A 26,992-nucleotide genomic window follows, 5' to 3' on the forward strand; every position below is an offset into this window, starting at 1 on the left:
CCTTGCGTGTAAAATGTGCGGGACATGCGGTTGATATAGTTGCGCTCTACATGGAGGTTAAAGAGAGCCGGGTCGCTGCCTGTCGGCGGAGAAGAGTGGAAAATCTCAATTCCTGACACCCCGAGGTTCTTGCTTGGCAGTTAGCCGCTTACGGTACGTATATCCTGGCATAGCAAAGCTAAGCTACTGGCGTTTTTTTTTGCTTTATTGCATTTAAATAGTGCCGGAAAGAAAACTCAAAGCATGCTTACGCCACAAAACTCCAGGCCACCACACCCACGCATGACCCGACACTCCAAAACATCAAAATTCTGGGAGGCACACACATACATCAAGATAGAGGAGCCAGCTAGGCGGTTGTCAGTCGAGTTATTCATCCAGTCGTCCTGAGTGTGCCTCGTCTTTTCGCTGTGGTCCGTCATTTGACTGTTTTTGTTCATCAATATGTACCAACTGACCTATATTTCAACTCTACAGCTAGGAGGCTTGTGCACGCAGCATGTGCAGAGGGTAAAATGCTTGCCCAGAACACGTTCTGGGCGTGTTTCTGTCTGAGCACGCAATTTCTAGCAATACCTTTCGGCTAAAAACGGTCTGGCTTTGCGCATGCGCAGCTAAGCTCATAGGGCTTCATCTTTATTTCTCGCTTTCCTGACCGCGGCGGCTGTGGGATTTGCGAAACGCACAGTTTGGTCGTTCTAGACATGTTTTGCCCTCAATACTCCCCGCACCGAAGTGCAGTGTTCATGGAATGAACATTTCATTGACTGTGGTGATTCAGCAGCCAACACGCCTCGTGTTAAAGTGCACCCCACTCTCGCGCCTTTTATTGAAGAGCGCCGTCTTCAACTTTCATACCATCCGTCCCGCGGCACTGCCTGCTCATTTGTGCTGCCTGCGCAGCACAAATCCATGCTTTCGCTCCGATTCGAATGTGGTAAACATGCTCTCTAGATTTTTTTTCTTCTGTGCGCCTCTCGCGCTCCTAGCTCCCAGCTCGTGCCCCAGCAGCGCGAGTAGAAGATGGCGACGATGGAATACGCACGACTGTCCCTGCTCGTCCTACTGCTGCCGCTTCTGGGCACCGCCGGGCCGAATCCGAAGTGCCGACCGCCGTACAGTAGTATGAAGAACCACACGCTCTGCTCCGAGATGTACTACGGCCTCTGCGATGTCGATGATATCCAAACAAGCAAGTGGACCGAGGAAATCCTCTGGCAGCACAACCGCTACCGCAGCCACCTGGCAGTGGGACATCTGGCGGACTTTCCAGCGGCGGGCAACATGCTCGAAATGCGGTGGGAGGACGAGCTGGCCGAGGTGGCCGAGGCGCTGATAGAACGCTGCGCCACTGAAGATTATGCCGTGTTTCACGACAAGCCCGAGCAACGCGCCACTGTGAATTTTTCTGAGGTCGGCCAGAACTTGCTCTGCGACTGGGCGAACCCGCAACTGTGGGCCACGTGGAACTTCGTTATTCGGGACTGGTTTGACGAGAACATCCTGTACCCTTCGGCCAAAGTGGAGAAGTACAGTGCGGTGGAGGCAGCCACAAATTTTACCCAGATCGCCTGGGCACGCTCCTACGCCGTCGGCTGCAGCTACGCAAATTTGGACACAAATCTGAAACTATTACAAATGTATGTTTGCAACTACGCGCCGGCCGGCAACGTGGCTGGCCAGGAATTGTACCGGCCCGGGCCGCCCTGCTCTCTCTGCCCGGAAGGAACGGAGTGCGTCGAGACAACGGGCCTCTGCAGGGTCACCGGTGACAAGCCTGGTAAAGACGCCAGGAAGACAACGACAACGACGATGGCGCCGCCCACGGAACCTGATCGTGACGCGCCAGTGGTGCCACGGAGCGGTTCGGCGCCGGGTGCTGTCGCTGTGAGGCCTGCCCTCGCAGCTGTCCTCACAGCTGTCGGTGCATCGCTGCACGGCCTGGCCTGACTGTTTCTGCCGGTTGACTTCACGCCTTTCGTCTTTTTTTTTTACTCTACCAGCTCTCCGCAACGTCATCTCGGATGTGCCAAAATGCCCGCGATGGCTAAATGTGGTGGGGCCAGTTTTTGGACCGTGCTGACGAACGGCGAAAGTAAAGACGAAGGAAGCCTTTGTTTACGCTTGGCACAATTAACTGCGTGCATCGTAACATTCCTTGCGCTGTTTACGCAAAGTTCTTATTCTGTATCGCTGCCTTCTTAGGTAAACCTTTAAAGTGAAGAAATGTTGCCTTCTGGGTTCTCTGGAAGGCGCGCTAAATGCCCGCTGTGGAAACGCCAGCTTTCTGTAGGCAGCAAATCGCAGCAGCATGAAGACAAGAAGTCAAGCCCTCCATACAGCGAAAGTTTGCATTCAGAATAGTCTAGGCAGAGAGAGAGAGAACAACTTTTATTTAGAAAGCCTGCAGAGTCGGTTAGGCTCCCTCCAAGCAGGGAGGACAAGCTTTTACCGCGACGCGGCCACTACGTCAATCTCGTGCGTTGTGCTCCTTGAGGTCTTGTTACGTCCCTCGCTACTTCCGCGGGTTCGAGAGGGCCGCCGCCCCCTTCCTGGGGTGCCGCCCCCCTCTCCTCGGTTTCGCTCGGTCGCTGCCTCTCGAGAGCTGCCGAGACCTGCTGGACGGCCTTCAGTTGTGTCTTTTTTTCACAGCTCCTCGTTGCAGCCTCTAGTATGGACGGTCGACTGCCTCGTCCATTGGACTTTAAGCGGCTCTGCGTCCTTACTGAAACCTTTGGTGCTCACTGTTTATACGCAAAGCGTGGGCTATTCTTACGCCTCATCAATCAGAGATAGCCAAAATCATAATTCTATTGAAGTACAGCTTTATAATGGCTGTTTAGGCTTTATTTCTCGGTTGGCAGTGCAAGACACCGTTCCACAATGTTTTCTTTTGGCACATGACTAAGTTCGCTCCGCATTTCTTCTGCGTATAGTGCTATGGCTCATAGCAGCAGTTCTCGTTCCCACCGGACGCCGCCAGCCTGAAAATGTAAAATTCGAGCAAGTATCGGAGGAAAGGCACGAACGCGTCGATGCTACGAGGGTGGCCACCATGCATTTGCTAACCTAGCATGCGGAGCATTGAAGCAGAACGTGCAAGATGTCACCTACCAGTGATTAACAAGCATTCCTCCATTCCCTCTAGAAGCTACAAGTCCGATTTCACGGCCAACAGTGCGTTTTGCTCGACAAATGTCTGGGACCGTGCCGGCTACAACACGGGCTGCCAACGAGTTGCTCACAGTGTGTTAGGAGCAGGGAGAAGAGAAGCTCAGGTGCAATGAATGCCCTTAAAAGCGTAGAAGACACTTTTTGGGCCACAAGCTGCTTTGAAGTGTTAATTCACAAACGCGACTGGTGTTTGCAACTCGTTTCCCGAGACCTAGCCCGAGACGAGACGAGAATTGGCAGGGAGGAGAGACACCTCTCGCGAGCCCTCATCCCGTCAGTTTGCACATGAAGTACGTGTGAGCGAAAGAAGACCATGCTTAAGAGTAATGCGGCTTTAATGCCCAGAAAGCTGTAATGCACCAGCGATAAAGCCCGCGGTGCCTGTGAATGTGCCCATGCTTGCGGTGGCGGCAAGCTGCCAGCCACGCGAGCGTCTGCATGCCACTCGCCGTGAGCGCGACGAGTGGCGCCACCGAAGGTCAGTGTCCTCTTGTCTGCTGTGACGTGAGCGTCTCGCCATATAACGTACTGTATCCACTACCACATGCGAAAACAGGCTAAGGGCACATATACGCGGCGCCTAACGACGTACGCGCATAGTGAGAGTAGCCTGCATGATCGCGAAAAAGCTGGAAAATTACTCGCACTAATCGTCCTGCTATCACAAAGGCACCATGTATGCATACGCACGCATGTCCTGCTGCCTGCATAAATGATCAAGATGACTCCCATATCAAGTTTCTATGTTTGAGTTTGATAGCGGCGCATGCTGCTTATCATAAGATCAGAAATATATATATATATATATATATATATATATATATATATATATATATATATATATATATATATATTTACGACTTCGTTCATTGCCTCTGCAGAAAATTTCAGGACAGTGACACAACCATCTCGCTAAATATAGACAACAGTGTAAATATCCTAAGTCCCAATACAGCCGTCAGTGTATCTGAACACCGACACCTAGAAAGGGCGCGCGCGTGGGCTGTTCCCTCGCGCCTTCACTGTAATTTCCCGGCGGAGCAAGAACCCGGATATTTGTCTGCTTGCGTGGCGTTATATCCCGCGACGCCAAGAATTGGGTGACGAGTTCTGCGACATGAAGCCGTGCCGCAAGGATTCGGTCACTGAGTGACTTCCAGGATGTACTTGCTCGGGGCTCCTCCTCCGTGACCAGGGGACTGAATTAACTCACGCGAACTCTGGGACTCGGGGCTTCAAACGGGCATTGAATGCCCATTCACACTCGCAAGTAGCCAAGAGCATGAGACCAGCAGTCGCTTGCGATCAGGCAGCAGCTCCACGACACCCTTCCTCACACCTACAAGGGTGACCTGCGGGTCGCCTGCTCGTTTTATTCGCACGTGAAATGAGAAGTCTCGGAAATGACGTCAGTCGCGCGCTCGGTCCTTTAAAGTGGTGTGGTCCCTCACTATAAACAGTGTGCTACTATAACCTGAGCGAAAAGGAGAATGTCGTGGCGGGTTTGATATGCGCCACGGCCATACAATCGTAAGGACGCGCTTCTCGGGGCCGGCCTGCCGGCCTGGATGCCGGCTGCCGGCGTAAGAAAAATACACTGGTATTGTTTGTTCACGACCAAAGCTCTGGGATAGAGTATCTTCAGCCAATGTCGAGTTGTCGAAGCGATAATAGCAATACAAATTTCCTCCCATAACCGCTTTGCTGGTGCTCTGCAGTTTACCTGGCCTCTCGTAGCTCCGCTCCTGAAGGAGTCGCGAAAACCGAGCATATCTTTATTTCCATATGACGTGGGGTTCACAGTAAAACGGTGCCGAGGGTAGCACCGCAGTGCTGGCCAGTTCCGAAGCGCATTCTGCTACAGCGTTTATGTGAAATCGGCTAGGTTTAGCGACGACAAGGGCAGCCAGCGAGCAGCGCACAGTGCGTCGCCCGGCGCGACCGCGAGTAGCGTCGTTGCGAAAAGCTTGGCTCGCTCAATGATTGGCTCCGTAGCTTTCGAATTGCGCACGCAAGGCTGGAAAATCGAGCAGCGAGCGACTGGCCGGCGATTGAGCGAGACTTTATGCCCCCGTTTGCAGCACACACTGTAAAAAAACACAGAAAAATAGAAAATGCATGGCAAATTTAGTGGCATAACAACTCTGCTCTTGTCTATTTTCTGGTTTGTCTTTCTTAGTAATTTTGCATATGTAGTCTGTTATTGCTTTCCTGTAGTTCTACAGAGATTTTTGTTCCAGATACCTTGTTAAAAAACAGGCTATTTGGTAATTGCACAGAAATTTTCTGCGAATGCATTTTCTGTAACTCTACAGAAATTTTCCCTGCATAGTTCTTACTATAACAGGCTGATTTGTAATCAAGCACAATTTTTCTGTTAGTGCTGTTTCTGTAATTCTGCAGATTTTTTCACTGATTATGCAATTTTGTAATAGCACACAATTTTTCTGTTTATATATTCCTTGTCATTTTGCAGAAATATGTTTTAACCCTGCACTCAAGACCATACACTACAAGATTTAAGAAAAATGGGTACTGTTCTCTCCTTAACGCAGTAGATATTCTGACTTAGACTTGATGAATGCTTCTACTCTCTATGTGCAATCATAAAAGCAGCAGCGTGCAGCACCAATTTCCTATGCACTGTGCTAGCACTATAACCGTGTATTATATTCTAGCAAGGAGTTGAAGGCAATGGTCAGAACTACCAAATTTTCCTCTTTATTGATATGCTCACAATTTCTACTCATCCAGGGCATTTGCAAAGGCAGCGACTTTTGGAGACAAAGAATACTGTTTCTTTGATGTTCGTCGTGCCTTTGTGCTTCTCTCTGGGTTGATTCCCGCAATTGCCCTTAAAGAAACGAAAGAGGCAAGATTAGTATACTGTCACGTTGTAGTGACGGCAGTCGAGGGGTCAGGAAGACACCAACCAGTCTTGGAAACGCAGTTCTTTATTTCGGCTCACTTGCGCCCGCAAAAGAATGAATCACTCGGCGGCGGCGTAAGCAATAAACGTGCTCGTCGGTCATCGAACTACGAATGCCCGCTGCTCGCGGCATCGTTCAATTTAAAGCCGGCAAGGAAACTTCGAGATAACAGGTCGAGATCATCTAGAGTAATCTGGAAACACGTAGATGCAGCTCAGCATGGCTGCGATCAAGCGAGATCAGTCCGGTCGCTTCTAGCGTCACGAACACCTTGCGCGAACGAAAGGACACTACAATGATACGTGGCATTACCCCCCTCTCAAAGAAGCATCGCTTCGATGCTTTACAATGAAAATAAACACGGAGGATGCTAACTTCGAGTCCTTTAGCGTTCATAATAAGGTTTGAGGGCAGCGGTAAAAGCTTAAAATCTGGCCGTGTCGTCGTCGGCTAGGGGGCCGTCGTCGTACGGGTCGTCGTCGTCGTACGGGTCGTCGTCGTCGTACGGGTCGTCCTCGTCGTACGGGTCGTCGTCGTCGTACGGGTCGTCGTCGTCGTAGGGTCGTCGTCGTCGTAGGGTCGTCGTCGTCGTAGGGTCGTCGTCGTAGGGTCTTCGTCGTAGGGTCGTCGTCGTAGGGTCGTCGTCGTAGGGTCGTCGTCGTAGGGTCGCCGTCGTCGTAGGGGTCGTCATAGTTGAGGCATAGTCATGGCATAAAGGCATAAAGCAGCCTCCAGAGGCTGCTTTATTCAGTTTAACCTTCGGGGGCTGGGAGTGCGTCCACGCGCTGCGTAGCCTCGGCTAGGGGATACAAAGCGCGGTGACGATGGCGACGGGGAACATGACAGGCGGCTCGACGATGAGTATTCTTCCCGCCGCAAGACCTCCTCAATTTCGGCTGGTCGCTGGCCGGGTCAGGGTCGTGGGGCGTCGTAAGAAAACCCTCGGATGGCCATTCTGCTGTATGGGCAGTACCGGAGAATGTGACCGGCTTCGCCACAGTGGAAGCATAGTGGGCGGCGCTGGTAGGCAGTTCTCCACTCGTCGCATTTCCTTGGCTGTGTGCGACGCTCGTAGGACGGGCGGGTTGGGGCGAGAGGGCGGAGGTCCAGCGCAGCTGGATGAGGGCTATAGGGGCTTGGGTCTCGTCGTCGAGGTGCAGGACGGCGGACTGCTGCGGCGTAAGTCATGGCTGGAGGCTCCAGAGGCTGGGTGGTGGTCGGTGTCACACCCAAGGCCTGTTGCACCTCGTCCCGGATGACGTCGGTGAGCGAAGTGAGCTGCGGCTGCGTTCCTGTTGGCAGCAATCGTCGGAGCTCTTCTCGCACAATTTCACGTATAACCTCGCGCAGGTCATCGTTGTTAGCGTTGTCCATGCAGCTTGCTGACAAAAAGCGCTGCTGGCGGTCATACTGGCGGGCTCTGGCATCAAGGGTTTTTTCCATGGTGGATGCCTCTTCGACGAATTCCGCGACGGTTTTGGGTGGGTTCCGTACGAGGCCCGCAAAGAGATGCTCTTTAACTCCTCGCATAAGCAGCTTCACCTTTTCATCCTCCTTCATGTTCGAGTCGGCACGCCGGAAGAGAGGCTTCATCTCCTCAGTGTACATTGAAACGGTCTCGTTTGGATGTTCTATGCGACACTGTAGCAGCTGCTGGGCTCTCTCTTTTCGCTCGACGTTCGTGAAGATCTTCAGAAGCTGCTCCTTGAAGGTTTCCCAGTTCGTCAGGCTAGCTTCCTCATTCTCAAACCAGATTCTTGCTGGTCCCTCCAAGGCGAAGAAGAGGTACCTAAGTTTTGTAGCATCATCCCAGTTGTTGAAGACAGCCACACGATCGAACTGTTCCAGCCATTCTTCGGGGTCGGCGCCAGGCGAAACGTCGAAGGTTGGTGGCACCCGGGGCTGCTGAAGAATGATTGGAGTCGTCGCCTGGGGCAGGCTCATGGTGGACTTTGCTACTGGTTTTCGCTTCCGAGTAGGGTCCGGCAGAGTCCCAAACTCAGGTGCGTCCCCTAGCAGACGTTGGCTTCCGCGATGGACTGGAGTCACGTGCTCCGGTGCACGGCTCAAAGGGCGGGCGTCACGATTTGCAGGGGGTGACCGGTACATGGAAGGCTACCCCGCACCTCCACCAGATGTCACGTTGTAGTGACGGCAGTCGAGTGGTCAGGAAGATACCAACCAGTCTTGGAAACGAAGTTCTTTATTTCGGCTGACTTGCGCCCGCAAAAGAACTAAGTCACTCGGCGGCGGCGTAAGCAACAAACGTGCTCGTCGGTCGTCGAACTACGAATGCCCGCTGCTCGCGGCACCGTTCAATTTAAAGCCGCCAAGGAAACTTCGAGATAACAGGTCGAGATCATCTAGGGTAATCAGGAAACACGTAGATGCAGCTCAGCATGGTTGTAATCAAGCGAGATCAGTCCGGTCGCTTCTAGCGTCACGAACACAAAGGATAACACCCCTTTCCTGCGGCTATACCAAGAATGCCACCAGGCTAATTACGTGGAATCCTGAAACGTTTATGCTGTGTGAAGCATTGACTAAAAATCAAGGAAAACGCTGAAAATATGCCTGGATACATTGTTAAAATAAAAGGAAAAGCCACAAGCCATTGCATTTTTCATGAGTGCACGAAGTTGCGTATGAACGGCTTGTTTCAGTACATGTACGAAAGAACCCGCTAGTCACTGAAACCAAGGACAGCATAACAAATGTTGCCTCCCCCTGTGGCCCTCTTTGTCGGTTAAAAAGACTGCTCGCTTCTTTTGTCTGTTTCAACAATAAAAGCGAGCATCTGAATGCAAAAATTGTGGGGTCACTCAAGTCCCACCTTTAAAAGGGTAAAACACGACTGACTAATTGGCTCCACTCTGCCGGCTCCCCTTCCAGATACTTGTTTGCGCACATGCACTCCACACACACTCATCGGAATACAGTCTATACTGCCACATTAGGTGAAAGACCTGCCCAAGAAAATATGGGGGACACTTCAGCTGTGCCTTTGACACGACAGCGTTAAAGGGTCCCATCGGCCGGCTCCTTTTGTGGATGCTCAGTTACGGATCCTCTGTAGATTGTAAATTTGCACCTCTTATCTCACACATACCCATTAGATTTCAGTCACAAGCTACCACATAATGTGAAAGATCACCCGATGCATGTGTGGAGCCCAGCTTCAACCAAGTCGTACGATCGTGCTTGCATTGGGGTAGCGTGTCCAACTCAGAATGAAAGGGTCCTGGAGGGCTCAATTCTACCTCACCCACGCACTTTAAGGGAGAAGCCCGAGTTGGCAGCTACTGCCAATGCATCCATAGATATAAAGCCCCACTTAAACAAGCCTTACAAACATGCCTGCGTGGCCTCGAGATACCCCGAGTTAAGATCTCACGCTTTCATCTCAAATAAGAAGCTCAAGTTGCAGCCCGTAACAATATGGCCATTTCAGTTGGTCTCGTGAGGTCGCACAATCCTACGGCAATAGCGGCTACCAGTCACGCCTGTGATTTTTCGTTGACTTACAAGCTCACACCCCTCTGTAAAAACAACCGCCACAAGAATTCAGAAACGAAAAACTGCATGCTGTGCTATGAACAGAATATCTTGTCCGTACTGTTTATTTCAGTAAATCCAAAGTAAATTTTCTTCAATATTTTCATGAATGTTCCTTTGAGTGGAGTGAGCAGGGCACAAAACCGAGTGGTGAATACAGGTGAAAGAAACAAAGAAGTAGTAGATAAGCCTGCAAAGTTTTTGTCTCGAAGTTATAAGAGGTGAAATGTACCACATTTTGTGTATTATGGATTTTTTGTGGTTTTTTACCTCCATATTCAAGGATTTCAAACTTGTAGTTTTTCGAAATTTCACGTTTAAGATTTTTCTTATTTAATATATAACATTTAAGCATTTCAATACTCATTTCTGAAAATGAATTATAAAGGTCCATTCTGATATCTGCTATCGGGAGATAGTGCAATAACTTGATTAAAAATATTCTCAGCGCTTCTCAGAATTCTCTGTTTTTTTTGCGTTCCCTAAAAAGTTTAAAATCACTAGCATCCTCATTTTTGAAAAGTTTTTCTCCACCTTCTGCAAAGGCTCAAAAGCAGAAATTTTTAAACAGTCTATCAGCAATATTCCTATAAAATATGTGCAACTGTGAGAAAAGCAACTGGTAAATTTAAACCTATAGCTGAAGAAAAAGAGATACGAGACCTTACCTCTGCACAAACTCCAATGTCGAAGCCACTTCACGTGGATACTGGATGTTTAAAACGAAGTATAAGAGAAACATGAATTTGAAAGCTGCAGCCCGCTGGGTAGTTATTACAGCAACACCATCCACGCAAACAGTGAACGTTTCAGCCTCAAAGGGACCTGGCCCTAGAAGAATGAGAATAAAAGAATATTAGTGCATAATGAGATGTTCAATGATTCCAAAACTAACCTTTTATACATATCATGGGCGTCAGTGGCATGTCGCCCAAGTCATCATCATGGGCGGTCTCCTGCAAAATGAGAAAAGCAATACAGAGGGAAGGTATTGAAAAACTGATACCAATAGCCAGAACAGTTCTTAAGAAAACTGACTGTCATCAGCTGCATAATTGTATTACCGCACAAAATTAGGTGGAGAACAAAGTCTTTAAACCATAGAGATATGTTTCATGGCTGCAGGCACAAACTGTTTGTTACTAACGTAAATTAGAGAGAATTTTTTCGCATAAAGTATATCACCACAGATATTTGGTGGACACATTAGCTGTGCCCTAAAGGGTATAGTGCGAATGCATTAGCGCCATCTCAATGAAGTTAGCCAAGTTGGTTGGTCCTGCCAACTCGGTAACGTCATGCCGGCTTGAGACGTCACAGAACCCACTGACGAACCAGTGTCCTGCCATGTACCCTACCAAAGCCCAGGCTCATGATTTTTCGCTGACAAAGCTGACACCTGATATCATGCAAGGCAAGGCTTTTAACGATACTATGTAATAAGTTTTTAACTATTTTGATACACTAGTGCCATTCTACTACAGCATTTGTCCTCATACCTACTCTCAGAGTATCTTTTAGTCCACCATAGCATGCATAAGCATAAAATGTACAAAGCTCAAAATGACTTAAAAATTAATAACAGCAGTTTATTAACAGCAGTTATTAACAGCACCGCTTTTAATAACAGCACCGACTATAATGTATACAATTACCATTAAAATAATGTAGTTGTGGAGTGTGGAATTTTTTATACCCATATGCAATGCACATCTGAATTCTGCATGCACAAACACTTTTCTGCCACACAGCAGCAGAGGATAAAATTATAAGCTTGCCTCAGCAGACTTGTAGATGAGCTCTTCATCCTCTCCAAACAGTGCAAGGAGGAGAACAGGTGCACCTTCATGCTCTGGTGTCACACTCCTGAGGTGGTTCTTTGCTCGTTCAATTTCTTCGAGACATTTCTTGACCTTGGGCCGCTTAATGTGACTATAAGCATAACGATATATACGACGGCCGACGCTTTCCATGCTAGCCTCAATTCTTCGGAAAACATCACTACCAAGTAGCTCTTTGGAATGCTCAAGACGACAGTCCTCACTAAACAAAAATGGCCGTTTTTTTTTTTACCTCTGCCACACTCCTCGAGTGATTTATCGTCAGTCTTTACGATGCGTACGTCTCAGTCATGAAACGAATGACAAGCTGCTTGTTCGGGTGTACTTTAGCATACTCATAAAGGAGCTGCTGCTGCTGCTTTTCACGCTGTGTCAGCAAACTTTCACCACTCGGTAACTCTGGCTGCCATGATATGCAACCATACGAGTCACGGGTAGATCTTGGGCGCGGCTGGAATGAGTCTGGGTCACCAACAATTTCTGCGGGCAGCACATGTGCAATTGGTCTCTTGTTATTTATACAGTTCTCGAGCTTCCACATCAACGTCTCAATTCCTGTGCCAACAATTGTACCCTCTAGCAAATCCTGAAACGATGAGCGGTACACCGGCACAACTTTTGCTCCAATTATTCTCAGGTTTCGTCTGCCAGGCGCTCGATGCTTGTCCAGGATAAGAGAACTTAGCATCCTCACCATCTGGTTCAGATCAACTTTTGTAGGCTTTCTTTTGCTTTGCATGATTGAAGTAAGCCTGGTGGAAGCATTTCCCAAGGAATGAAAAATTTTTCAGCCCATTCATCTAGCTGTGAGTTGGCATTTGAAGTCACCTTATCACAACTACCACTCTTCCCAGAAAGGACAGGAGCAGCACTGACGGTTTGAAACTTCTCAAGCAGGATGCGCCTTTGCACAGGGGCTAAGAAGTCTAAGTCTGATTCCTGCAGATACTTGAAGTGTTCCACACATTTTACTCCCAAGTCCTGGAGTTTATGCCCAATGGTAGCGACGTCCTCCTCACTGAGTGCTGGAAGCCACTCCTGAACACACGACATGAAGTCCTCTGGGCTGAAAAAAATAAATTCAGTAATGATCTAAAACTGCATGCCTCAGTGCAATGACTGTCACTTTTGAATGGCCAACATCATATAAATGAAGTGGATAGTAATCCAAAAGGTCCTGAATAGAAATGCATTTTAGTGTCCCAGATTCTGGACCTAGCAAGTGGTATATCATCATCATAGGTTTCAAAACAGAACAAGTGACACGAACAAGAAAATAGACCATGTTGTCTTCCAATAAAATGAAAATAATTCGGCCGAACACGAGCCTGCTTTCCTCACGATCCAAAACCACAACCATATCTTTGCTGTACTTGGTGCCCCTGTATTAAACTTGGTAAGCGCAATACACTTCTTTTCCTTGTGCTCCACAAGTCTTGATGGCTTCCTGAACTTCCATACTGAACAAACTAGGGCAAAAAGGAAATGTAGAGTCAATCACTAAGTCTTTTTCAAAGCGGCAGCTACTCCCCCTGAATGCCTGAAGAAGCTGGTATTTTTCAGCAAGTGTTAACGTGGTGTTTTTGAAGTTCTGGGCACTTCTTATGCACTTGCGAAAATAACCATGCTTGCTTTCACAACGCATAGTCCATAACCTAATAAGTGGCCCAAACTGAGTAATGAGGTAAGGGTAGTGAACCAGGTAATGGTGCTTGGTTTCAGAGGTGCACCAGGAAAAAGCTCAATTCTTCGGTCAATGTAATCTTCTGTCAAATCTTTCAGCCTCATTACCATGGGCATATTTATTGCCGGTGCGCACACCAACTGAACAAGTTCAGTGAGCATCAATGCTAACTCCCATACATGGTCTTTTCTGCATACCTTGTCATCAAGAAAGACGGGTAAAAACCGAAGCATAATCCAGTTCTGGACTGCATGTCCACTCAGCTTTTTAAATGTTTTGATTTCAGCTGGCTGGTCATTCACATCTATTCCTTTGAACTTGAATGAGAGTATCCTTTTATTCAGTTCTTCACGTGATAACCATCGCTGCTTGGTGATGAAGTATTGTAGCATCAACGCAAGATCGTACGATACCACACCTTCAAACAGCCCATGTGCTAAACATGGAGGAAGCCCAGGAGCGCAGACATGGAAGTATTTTAGGCCATTAAACAAAGCATCAAATTTAATGCCTTGGCATGAAAGAAGACAACTGTCATCCTGTAGGTTCTTCACTGCCTCTTTGTAGATTACTTTGTTTCTTAGATCACTGGTGTCAGATACGTTTTTCTCAAACATATGTTCACGCTTCACTAAACAAAACGTGCAGATGTACTCAGCTGTGCTGAAATTTTCCATGAATCCACCAATACTGTGGCTGCCTAGGTTGTCGCCCAGAATTGTCACCACCGTGCCATATGCCGGAATGCTGTGCGCCAACAGGCAGCCAACTTCCAACTTTTTGATGTCATCAATCAATTAAGAAAACACCTTGTCTTGTCCGAAGAACAAAATGTCAGTTTCTTTACAAAGCAGCACTAGCTGAATTGAACAGATACGACTTCTATTCCAAGAACGTAGGTTTCCAAGCATCATATACACACCTAAAAGTTTGTGCTTGTTCTTTGCCGAACCTAAAGGATTTGCCACTTGAAAAGCATCTTGAAAAAGAATCAAGCGTAAAGCAGTGCGGTGATCCTGAAACAGTGGTACTGACTTAAAAACATTCCCGTCAGTGAAATCCTTAAAGACACCTGGTTCATAAACTTCCAGGTTCAAACACTGATCTTGAACTGAGCTATCTCTTAACAATAATTTTATTGTTTCAATTATTGGAACATAATGAAAATGAGCCTCTTGATTGTTTTTGTTTTTTCCAAGACGCACAGCTACCGGCTCCACATAGCTGAATTTGCTCTGAAAGTAGTCTCTTCGAGAGTAAGTGCTCCGAAAAACTCCACTCTTCCTGTGCAGGCTGACGATAACATCACTTTGAAGCATACTGGTGACTGCCTGCTGAATGAAATCCTCATTCAAGCCAGCATCTCTCATCTTTGTCCTTAATGCACTAGCTATGTGGTCAAGATTGTTGCTCTGGAGGTCACAAATTGCCTCAGAAATGACTTGAACTGTTCTTGAGGGCACCAAACTCTCCGAATGGAGACGCAGTTCATGGTTTATGGTTTATGGGGTTTAACGTCCCAAAGCGACTAAGGCTATGAGAGACGCCGTATTGGAGGGCTCCGGAAACTTCGACTACCTGGGGTTCTTTAACGTGCACTGACATCGCACAGTACACGGACCTCTAGAATTTCTCTTCCAAAGAAATTCTAGCCGCCGCAGCCGGGATCGAACCCGCGTCTTTTGGGTTAGCAGCCGAGCACCATAACCGCTGAGCCACCGCGGCGGCGAGTGGAGACGCAGGTAAAAGCGTCCGAAAGCATCTGTAATATCAGTACATAGAGAATCTTCGTGCATGACACCTTCAGCCACCTCTTTGCTTCCATCAGCCTCTGAGTGGCAGTCCTCAGTACATTGTTCCTGAGATGCACAAGTCTCCAAGCCAGCAGTATGAATTTCAGTTTCAAGATTAATTTGTGCTTCCTTGCACCTTTCTGCAGAGGTGCTCTCTAAATAAGACTCGCATACACCTGGTTGAAAAGCATGCCTGTGGCATCGAGAAATACGGGAGGAAAATGTCGACTTGTTCGTAAACATTCGTGAACAAGCAAAAAACTGGAAAGAAACTTTCTTCCCTTCAGTGATGTGCCCCTTTAGATGATTCAACAAGGATTTGACATCTCGACATGTCTGTATACATGTATCGATGGTGCAGACCAGTGAGAGGCTCCTGCAAGTTATTACAGCAGCCGGAATACCATCACGCTTGTGAGATCTAAAGATATGGCTCTTCAAGGAGCTGACTTTTCGAAATACTCTGCAGCAGTCAGTAGAAGGACAGCGAATGTGAAGGTTGCTTTCATTTTTATGTAGTGATGCATGCGTCAAGAACTGAGGCAAAGTTTTCGCAACTGCTTGGCATATGCTGCACTTGTATGCCATTGTGCATGTATCGGGGCACGGGGCCTGGACTCAACCTCTGCAACAGCAACAAAGTGAAAATGCAACCGAAATGAGCATCGAATTTTGAGCCATGGGAAATGTTTCATATCGTGACTCATAGAGAGTGCTGCATTTTCTGCAGTTTATTATACCTCTCTGACTGCTGCTGACATATGGTGGGCAGCTTGGTAAAAAAAGAATATCTGCATACACATATCTGCTTTTTTGGTTTCCTGAAGCAGAGCTGGTTTACTGGAATACTGTTACACCTTACATAACTTGCCACTCATTTGCACACAACAAGACTAAGCGCTGAAAGAGAAACACTGAAGGTGCAACTCTCATCAAATTTACAATATTGCAGCCAATCACAATAGGAATAGACTTGCAATGTGGGCAACTAAAAGTGAGCAAAAAAATATTTCGAAGCTAGCATCGCAGCTTTATTAAATTCCTACTCAAAGGTGGATGCTCTGAGAAAAAGTGCTTTAAATCCTGACTGTTGACGTATTAGCCCATTCAGTGCAAAAGTACTTTGAATCCAGACTGTTTATATGTATTATTTGATGAACGAAAAACATTCGCATGCATCTAAGCAAAGCTAGGGATAGAATGTTTAAAACAGAGCTCACCTGGTTTGTGAGGTCATTGCAACGAGTTTCTGTTAGCTGGGAGCACCATACAGTTATGTTCAACTGGTTCCAAAACAAAAACAAATCTCTGTCGTGGCCACTAAGTGTGCATGTGTAGCAGCCCTGGATAAGGTTCCCACTGCAGAAAAAAAGAAAACATCAACACAGAACCGACGCATCTAAAATTTAAACGTAATAAATTTTGGATGTGACGGCAGTGCCACACAGTCCTTAACAAAGGCAAGGGCCTATAGGATAGTGAGTAAACTTTAGTAATTCAGAAAACAAATTTTTATAACATTAGAAGATGTTCTGTATGCTCACTTGATTGGGCTGAAGTAGAGTGCACACTTAAATGGTCAGATGACCCAATAATTACTGTAATGTACAAATGTAAAGTTGAACCCACAAAATTCCAAAACAAGGTCTTTTAAGGACCGAATACCGGGCGTATGCACTCATATCTAACTTAAAATCTGGTTCCACATGCGAAATAAACGGATACACCACTAGCCGAGCACTTGGTAATTAGATACGTACAGGCTAGGATGCAACCACAATACTGCGGAGGGGGCTGCCTGTTTACGAAGCCCACACAGTTGCAGTGCGGCCTACTGCTTTCGCTATACATGTAACTGGATGTCATACTTGCTACTGCTGGTGCATGACAAGCCAAATCTTCTGTGGTTGCAGATTCAAGCGACGAGACAAGCGACACATGCAAAACGTTTCACCTGCAAACAGGCTGCTGTTGCCTTTATTGAGGGTCATTCGATTGCAGTCCCAGCATTGTGCTCAGCCATCTCCGATTTGTTAAAAAAAATAATGAAAGCAATTTCAGTGTATGTAATCGAAGCCTAAAATAATTTTGCCAGACAAAGTCACTGGTGAGGTGAGCACAGTGTGAACTTTTCGAATAGGTGAGAAACCAGACGCTGCCCAATAATAATAAAAATATAAATATTGAGGAAACAGCCAATTAACTTTACCATGACATTTGCATAAAATCTGGCATTGGATGCGATTCGGAGCCGCGCATTTTTGTACGGCTCAAATATATTTATACATTTAAAGAGACTGTGAAAGTGTACTATTTTTGTCATGTAAAAAAATGTTAACTTGCTCTCGAGAAATTTAAAATAGCCATTTTGCTTCCATAGATGCCTGAAACATAAAAAATGTTACAGAAGATGAAAGTCTGCAAAAAATAATACTCATGTTGACAAAAAGTAAATTTTGAGCCGTAAACATCGCTTAATTTCACCCTTAGGAGCAAGAAATAAAATACAAACAATACCGGTTTAAATAGAACCATTTACTGCCTTTCATTTCTGACATTTTAATCGAGGTAATGTTTGTTTAAAGCGAGAAAAGATTTTTTGAAGTTGAGCTATCGCGCGCTGCAAGTTGCGTCGTCTCTTAATGCCACTTCACCGCAAAGCACAATCCCGTAGACACTGTAGCCAGATAAAATGCAGAAAGAGGGGCTCGGTTCACCCATGTGATTAAAACTGCACATCCGTCTTCAACAGAGACACGACCGCAACTGTAAAGAGGCTGAGCCTCTATGCAGGCGAAGCCCGTTCATGCGAGCGAGACACCTCCTCGCGAGCGGGCAGCACGCCGCGCTCACCGCCAGCGTGTCTCCCGTCACCCGCCGCCGCGGCATGCGCGCTCGGGCTCTCAGCAATCATATTCGGACATAAAGTACTTGTGTTGCGCCTGCCATGCCGGCTGGTCGTTCGATCCTCGTGGTTCACGCGGCACAGCATGGTGAATACCTTCGTTTTTCTGCTCTTGGCTGCCTGGCACCAAAGCGGGTCCGTTCGAACTTCGAAACCGAAACGATTTCACTTTCAACATTACCACCCGCCGAATTTCATGCAGTGTCTGCTTTAACTCAACCCTTAAAAATGCACGACAGCGGGCGATGACAAATTGAAGTGGTGATCTGGCCACAAATGTCGCGCCATGCCAGGTGCCGTGTTCAGCGGTGAAGGAAATTAAGAGACGACGCAAATTGCGGAGCTTTTTTCCTCGTGGGTGTTGCATAATCCTCCTCGCTGCTCCGGCCCCTCCTCCCCCGCTTCCCTCTTGTTCTTATATTCTCCCTCCTTCTTTTACTTTCTTTCACGCCTGTTCTTTCAATTCGTCTGATGGGAGCCCTCCGGCGCGGGTCATCTGACACAGTTTTCCCGGCTTTTTCTCCCCTTTCGGCGGCGTGTCCGCGGCGGCGCGCGGGACCATGCGACACACTTTTACCGCCTTTTTCCTCTGAGCGGCTTCTATCGGGTAATAACATGGGTAAAATTTTTAATAAGTCGTGTCTCTTACCCTCTCTGCACGCGACTTTGTAGTTTCGTGCAAAGAAAGCTATTGTTCAAGTATTTAGAAACACGGCGTCTTACTGTTTCACGATATTTGTCTCAAAATATTTACTTCGTGAAATCAACATCCACAAACGTTAAAAGTGCGCAAAAAGCGAGGACATAGGCAACGAGTAACAGACAGAACACCACGGGCGCAGTTTTTTTTTGCTCCATCTTCTTTGGATTCCGGGGAACACAAAACAGAGACCGGAGTAGAAGAGATGTGCTTTAGTGGACGTCCTTGCGGGCTAGTTTGTTCATAGCTCCAGAAGTGTTAAAACTGTGCAAAAGACATATGTTGTCTGTATCCTCTAACTCCGCAGTTATAACATTTCTAGAGCAATAAACCAATTAGCCCGCAAGAACGTCCTAATGAAATCAACTTGTTCACCCGCCATAACACGAACTAATCGTGCTCCGTCGCTTCATTTCTGGTCATCGAGTCCACGTATTTCTCCACGACGCACTTCCGCGGTTTTTTTATCGAGCAATAAACACGCGCAAACCACGAACTAGTCGTATTAGGAAGGAGAGAAAGGCGGGAAAACTGTCACATGACTCGATGCCGGCTCTCCTCAGACGAATAGAGAGAAGAGGTGTGAAAGAAAATAAGAGGAGAAGGAGGGACCTGAGCAGCGGGGAAGATTATGCAGCATCAACGAGAAGAAAGCCACTTGCGGAGCGAGAGCTCAACTTCAAAATTCGTTTGTCGCCGTAAACAAAAATTACCTCAACGAAAATTTCAGAAATGAAAGGCAATAAACCGTTCCATTTAACCCGCCATTTTTTGTTTTTGCTAGGACCACCTCAAGGGGAAATTAACGTGTTTATGGCTCAAAATTCACTTTTTGCAAATTTCGTATTTTTTTTTACTTTCCTTTAGACAGTGTTGAACTCCAGTTACATTTTTTATAGGCAATATACATCTAGAGAGGCACAACAGCTATTTTAAAATTACGGAGAGAAATTTATTTTTAAAATATGACAAAATTATACATTTTCAAAATCTAATTTTTTAAGAAATGTGCCCGATAAAACTGCGTAGTCTGAATCACATCGAAAGCCAGGCTGTCTCTGCAAATGTCAGCGAAAGATTTCTGAGATATTTTGTAAACATACGGAGTTTTTATTAATTATTTATCAGTGCCTGGTGTCTTCAATTTTCAAAATGCGCTCACTTAACAAATACATTTTTTTTTCGGCAAAAATATTTTATGCCTTGATTACGCACACTGAGATAAGTTTCCACGAACTTTTTCGAAAAAAATCCAGATTGTTGAGCGCGACGTCTGGGACGTTGAGTTTTGACCCTTGAGCTTTCGCGTACATGTATCTAAAAGACTCAATTACGGAACTACATAAGTCCTCGATCTTCCTTTACTGCCCTTCCTTGCCTTTCAGCGAGAACAGGCGACGAGCTACCGTCAGTTCAAACACAGCGCAATTTCTAATACAAGTCTGTTACATACGACAACTCCAAAAATGAAGACCTAACTCATGACCGCATGCACTTGGAGCAGGCAGGCTGCTTTCAAAGAGGCCTCACAACGATCTGCGACACAAGGAATGATTCTGGAACTATACTCACGCCATTTTTTCCTTCGCACTACACCAGCCGCGCTTCACAGCCATTCAGTGAGTACAGAAGACTCTGCAGCTATCGTCAGTCCAAACATAGCACTATTGAGGCCCTCAGGCCGAGCTCCGAAAAAGGCCGAACTCATGACAGCACGTGACATCAGGAAGGCTTCGTTCAATGTGGCCGTACAACGAGTTGCAGTATTTAGAGGAGTGGCAGCGACCAAAGCATCTGCGCACATTACCCGCTGCACAAGACAAGGAACTAACATTTGTGCGAGCTAACAGAGCTCGGTCCTGGCCGTAAGCTGAATGAAGCAAGAAATGAAATGCTACCCTTGCTTACCTTCTTTCAGCGTGGACGAGCGCGGTGCCGTCTCGTTTATGGGCGCTCCAGATTTCACTTAGAAGCAACACTATCACGTCGGAAAAAAAGTCGAAGACGCGATGCCGCAAGGACGAACAAAACGAATGTCAAAACATACGATTACCGTTAACGGCCAGCTCGCGATAAACTCGTCACGATAAAGCTGCTGATGCAACTGACCCGCAAATTGCGAAGTGCGCTAAGCGGCCAAAGTTGAGCTTCTGCTCTGCATCGTAGAGTTCTGTATGGCTTCCGCCAAAGAAGAGTGTGTCACTCCGCGGCCTCCGCAAAATAGTTCGGTTACGGTTTCGGCTTGTTTCGGTTTTAAGCATGAAATGCTTTTAGCTCCCGTTGTCGGCATTGTGGTGACGTCACGCCGAGACCGAGAGCCAACATCCGGGCACTGAATTCCACTCATCCGGGCACTGAATTCCACTCATCCGGGCACTGAATACCACACATCTGGGAGCTGAAACGAGAGCATCCAGGCACCGTACGAGATTTAACGAGATTTAATGAGACTCTCTAAGCCCTCCTACAGGACCGGCATACAAGCGCCGGTAGCTTCGCGCCGAACGGGTGGTGGCGTTCCTCCCTACCTTTAGGGTGCGGTTCGGGTGTCCACCGAGATGTCAGAGAATTACTGCGTAATTTCCTTTCCTCAAAAAGCGTCGCGTTCAAAGGGCAAGGCTGGTTCGTTGGTTTGGTTTATGGGGTTTAACGTCCCGAAGCGACTAAGGCTATGAGAGACGCCGTAGTGAAGGGCTCCGGAAATTTCGACCACCTGGGGTTCTTTAACGTGCACTGACATCGCACAGTACACGGGCCTCTAGAATTTCTCCTCCAAAGAAATTCCAGCCGCCGCGGCCGGGATCGAACCCGCGTCTTTTGGGTCAGCAGACGAGCACCATAGCCACTGAGCCACCGCGGCGGCCAAAGGGCAAGGCATCGCGCCGAACGGCTGGTGGCGTTCCGTGGACTGCCTGGTAGCGCTACAACACAGTCGCGTTCCTCTCCTAAAGGCGAAGCTTAAGCGTCATTAATTAGCAGGTAATTAGTATTTAGTCATTAATCAGTAATTAGTCACTAATTACTAATTTGTCATTACTTCGTCATCAATTATGTGTGATGTAATCCAGTGGTGACGTCACCAGTGTCACATAGGCAAAGTGGTATAAATAACCGAGGAATGAAAACAACGATTACAAAGATGAAAGGCAAACAGAAACCGGATACAGCTGACGAGGCAGAGCGGAAGAGATTCCCCAGACACACACAGGAAACGTTTGCGTCCACATGGACCAGTGCACAGTATGTGTGGTGTGGTGTGTTGAACACTGGACCCATTTCAAGATTTTCATTAGTACCATCTACAACCAATGTGTTATGCCCGTAAACATTTCATTCTTACTCTACTCTCGGTTACGGGAGAGGCAGAGATTTTTTGTTTTGCATTTTTCTGAATCTCCGTAACCAAACGGTCTAATTGGGTTTGCACAACGCCTGCACTTTATGAAGATTATTCTTGGTGCACTGCGCCGTCGCGAGATTGGCGTAGTCGCTAGGCACTCTTTTCTTGATGCCGCACGATGCCATGCGTCGCCGGGGTCATTATTTAAACGAGAACAAACGTCCGCTCGTGGAGGGGTGGAAAGAAGACTTCCTTAATTCTGTATTAGGACGGCTAGTTAGGCGTGGAATACGTTCATTCTGAACGGGTCACAGCACGCACGGGGGCACAACCCCAGCGCTTGGGTTGTGTACTTCTTTGTGTGTAGTCCCCGTGTGCGCTGTCACCGTTCAGAATGTCCCTTTATTCCGCTTCGTCAGGTATACATAGGAGGAGACGGGGGGGGGGGGGGGGGGGGAGGCGGAGGCTCCTACAGACAATTCATGATCACGTGGCGCCCTGTGGCCGCCGATCGGCTTCATTCTAACGCTGCAAGTATGATGAGGTTCCCAGCACAGTAATACGAAACAGGCTGCACCGCCGAAGACATTTATTTGGCTCCCTGAGAATGAGGGTACACCTTCGACCAAAAAATGTTGCTTGAAGTCTCTTTCTGATATTGCATAATACTGCCTATGCGTGCAACATATATAGCACATGCAACCGAGAACTCACGGTGACAGATACAATGACGTGGCGCTTCACGTACGCGCCGCCAATCGTGCTTCCGTTCACCCTCAGTCTCTGCACGCCTTGTAAGATGAAACTCTGGCATATTTCACATGCGCATTGCAGCTACGGTGCTGCATATACATCGGATACGTCGGTTATGTGTTGTAACGGGTGCGCTCCGAATAGGCCGAATAACGGGACAGTCGCATCCGCCTATATATCCTCCGCTTTGAAGGCGAATGCAATGAGTGTTTTAAATCAAATGAAGGTTTATTCCTTCGAAAACTGTTACAGCGTGTGAGTTACGCAGGCGAGGTTCTTATAGTACAAAAGACTGTAAACGGACCCTTGACGCAGCCCGAATATCTCGAGGGTCATAGGCAAAGTCTTGTCTCTTCGAACCAAATCTCGATAGAGCGCGCCGCACGTGATTGCAGTGTCACGCCAGCTCCATAGGGCTTGAGTTGCGTCCCGCACGAGACGACCTCTTCCACATTTGTACTGCTCTCATCTGTTCAGGAACAGACATTGCAAGGTTAGAAGGGAGTGGTTTGGTTGGTTAGTTTATACAGGGTGTCCCATCTAACTTGGACCAAGATTTATAAAAAAACCAAGCGTTCTTCAGAACTGAAATCGCGTGGATGTTTTTAAGGTTTATCGAAAGTTACAGTAAGATTTTTTTCGCTTCTCCTATTTGAATAATTAGCCGAGATAAATAAATTAACTCTTTAAATATAGCTTGAAACGTTCAGGCGTCAATAGGAAAGTTGCGGAGCTCCACAAGTACCGTCCAACCCAGGCACTTCCAACGAGATAGACTTAGCGTGACCGTTTTTATTCGGGAAAAAAGAAAGTCGGCGGAGTTTAAAAAATACCACGTGACAGCGCGCTCCGTGCGCCCGGATGCGCCGCGACTACAGCGCTCTCATCCGTGCTTTGTAAGAAACATCACCCGCTTCGGGACTTTCGTGCTGCCCAAGACAGGGCTTCGAGTTTTGCTTGGTTGCAAGATAAGCGCCAGGGGGTTCGGGCGGCAATTGAAAGAAAGAGCTGCTCCTGTTTTTTCGGCGATAATTGCGCTGTCACGTCAGCAGAATGCATGCGGAGGAACGATGACAATCTCATGAGTTTGAATTTGGAAGCAAGATCCCAACAAGGAATGAAGCATGTAACAAGCCTGATAACGTCGTGTGAATTACGCTGAAAAGAAGGAGCCGCGCTTTCTTTCAACTGCCGCCCGAACCCACTGGCACTTATCTTGGAACCAAGCACATACCGAAGCCCTGTCTTAGGCAGCACGAAAGACTCGAAGCGGGTGATGTTTCTTATGGTGTCTTCGACTGGTCGTTTCAGATCGCTCTAGAGCGCTCTGAGCTGCAGCCGCACGTTCGGCTGGTCGAAATCAAGCGCTCTGACTACATTCGGCTGGTTCTTTCAGAGCGCCCGCCTCCAGCTCAGAGTGCTCTGAGGCGCTCCGAGAAAAAAGTCGGAGCGGCCCCGCCATGCGGCCCCGAGATGTGTTCACGTGACAGAGCCACTTCCGCCGTTTCGCGGAGACGGATGCGAAGCCAGGGAGCCAGGGTAGCCACGGCACACCACGACCGGTCTGGCGAGGCCTAACGCGTCAGTTTTTACGCATCCGTAGAAGCAAGTTTAGGCGCTTTAGGTATTAGAGGCAGTTAAAACGTCCCTGCTGTGTGGCTCTGTGAGGCGAAATGTCGAAAAGAAGACGAATCATTGCGCTGGGTACGCCATCTGTGTTGCTGTCACATCTAGGGCATCACAACAGCGACTACAGCAGCAGCAGCTCGGACGAGGACGACGGCGCTGTTCACAGGGCAGTGTTTCAAGAACTCTGTAGCGTTCCTCCGTGTGTACCAAAGGTTCAGGATTACATCTGCATAGTGGTGCAACACTACTCCGGAGAAGAGGTAAGAATTTGTGTTCGTGTATGTGCCGATATGTAATGATGAATGAATAGAGCTTGCGTTATATAGCCCCCAGTGGATGGAGCCCTTAGTCCAGGGCCCCATTAGCTGCTGCAATCCGGCTTGCCCGATTGATCAGTCATATGCGGTGATGTTTTACAGTTCCGCAGGAACTTCCGACTGAGACGCCAGGCCTGCTATGACCTCATTGGCAGGTTCGAGAAATCGGACTTCTTTCCATCCGATTGACACCATGGCGGTTCTCCAGCAAAGACGCCAGAGGAGCACATTCTTTCCTTTCTCTGGTGAGCTTCGTTTTAAACACCAAAAAAGTGATACGTTTGGCGGGCACGCGCATAATGCGCGTGATTATATGTAGCACTTCTCTGAACTGCGTGTACGAGTAGTACAGGCGGTTCGTGAATAGAAAACAAGAAAATGTGCAACCTCAGTATTGCTTTCACTTCATACTTGTTTTTTATATCGTTTGTTCCAGTTGAATCTGTATTTAGGCGTGTTTACAGTTTATTTATACGGTACGTTTGCGTTTGAACATTAATCTTTTGTAACTTGTGTAAATTTATTTCACTGATGCAGTTGAAAAGAGTACTGAGGAAAAAAAAATGCTGAAACCTCTTATTAGAACACAGTATGTTTTTATTTGCCATACAAGGTTTGGTTCATGGGATTTAACGTCGAAAACAACTCAGGCTATGAGAGACACCGTTGTGAAGGGCTCCGGCACTGCACAGTACACGGATGCATTGCGTTTCGCCTCCATCGAAATGCGGCCGCCGCAGCCGGGTTTGAACCCGGGTATTCCGACTCAGAGGCTTAGCTCCCCTAAGCACTGAGCCACCGTGGCGGGTATTTGGCATGCGAGGACACGTTAAAAACATCTTATGCAAGACCACGTGTAAGACTGAATACCAGAAGCACGGCTTACTCCAACAGCTTTGTTGTAGTGTCTTCTTTTCTATTTTCTTGTGTGTTCATCTGATAACTGCAAGAATGTTTGATCTAAGCTGGTTTGATAAATTATAATCATTCGTGTTGCAATTTATTTAACAGGTATGCAGCCAACAAGGCATCGATGCGTGAGTGTCAACATGGCAGAGTCGACCCAGCTAGTGGTCATCAACAGGGTCCTGGATTTCCTGTGCCAGATAGCCCCGAATGTAATTCACTTCTCATCCAACAAGCACGCACTGGCCAAAGATTTCCTGAATGTGAGTGTTTAAATCTCTCTCAGGCTCCTTTTAAGCCTAGAACAACCGATTGACTAGTGCCATGCCCATAATTTTAGGCTTTTTTTTTTCAATCATAAAACATCAAATTAAATGCTGCAATCATTCATGCATTGCATTTTCTAGCTTTTCACTCAAGCTTTAAAGAAAACACTTCTTTAAATGTAAAACTGTAGCCAATAGAAAATGCTCAGAAGCATGAAGTAGTGACCGTTAGGTTTTGCTTACATTTGCACACTGCCTTAAAATGGAGGTATCAGAGTAAAATGAAAAGTACCACATGCTGCTTCTATGTCGGCTGTGTTCTCCCATTGCCACAAGGTTATAGCTCCATGCTTGAGATGTACATTGATCAACTCTGCAGAAGACCTACCTTTTCCCTAGTAACTGTAGCTCTCTCGTCTTTTCCAGCTTGCAGGCTTTCCCAATGTCATTGGGTGCATTGACGGAACATACATCCCAATACGCTGCCCAAGCAACAAGATCAGATCAACCTACATCAATAGACATGATCAAGTCTCGATCACTATGCAAGGCATATGTGATGCAAGAGGGAGATTTCTGGATGTGTTCACCGGGCCACCAAGCAAAGTGCATGATGCTCGAGTTCTGAGGTTGTCTCCAGTGCATGAAGACTTGCCAACAGTGTGTGAAGTGAACAAATTTCACATTCTGGGTGACGCTGCCTATCCCATTAGGGAGCACTTGTTAACGCCTTACAAACACTATGGGCCAATGACAGCAGCCAAAGTTGCCTATAACCAACGCCATGCAGCAACTAGGGTCATTATTGAAAATGCCTTTGGAATGCTTAAGCAAAGGTTTCGGCAGCTCCGTTATGTAGAATTCACAACTGTGGATAAAATAACAAAGTTTGTTATATCATGCTGTGTTCTGCATAACTTATGCTTGGATGCTGGAGATTTTGATGTCAATGATTTGCTCACAGATGCTGAAAGAAATGAACGCAGAACTGATGCTACCCTTCACAGCAGGCTCAGCCTAGCAGAGTTAAGGGCAAGTCGACAGCCAGTGTCTGCAAGTGAAAGCGCTCTTCGCAGATTGGGTGAATTGAAGCGAAAGGCTTTAGCCGAGAGTTTCTAAGCTGCTTCCACAGAGACTGCAACCTTTTTTTTGTGAAATTTATTGTACGCTGCAAAAGCATTTCTTAAATAGATGTTTGG

The 26,992-nt window shown here is 47.2% G+C and overlaps 2 protein-coding genes across 2 annotated transcripts; one reads left to right on the forward strand and one right to left on the reverse strand.

Annotated features, from left to right (window-relative positions):
* The first annotated feature begins 1,023 nt into the window (after positions 1-1,023).
* On the forward strand, positions 1,024-1,950 carry LOC149361512 (cysteine-rich venom protein VAR8-like). Its single transcript, XM_089568101.1, has one exon. The coding sequence runs from the start codon at positions 1,024-1,026 to the stop codon at positions 1,948-1,950; it is 927 nt and encodes a 308-aa protein (XP_089424227.1).
* A 3,966-nt stretch (positions 1,951-5,916) lies between these two features.
* Positions 5,917-20,573, reverse strand: LOC149361513 (uncharacterized; the record flags this gene model as incomplete). The annotated part of the gene is made up of 5 exons (XM_089568102.1): positions 5,917-6,028; positions 10,328-10,490; positions 10,555-10,615; positions 16,198-16,336; positions 20,491-20,573. Coding segments are annotated over 5 exons (558 nt in total), but the record flags the coding sequence as incomplete, so codon positions are not given.
* Positions 20,574-26,992: the final 6,419 nt, after the last annotated feature.

The sequence above is a fragment of the Amblyomma mixtum genome, chromosome 2, assembly GCF_055824585.1.
Source record: "Amblyomma mixtum isolate Tamu chromosome 2, ASM5582458v1, whole genome shotgun sequence".
In the NCBI taxonomy this organism is placed as follows: Eukaryota; Metazoa; Arthropoda; class Arachnida; order Ixodida; family Ixodidae; genus Amblyomma; species Amblyomma mixtum.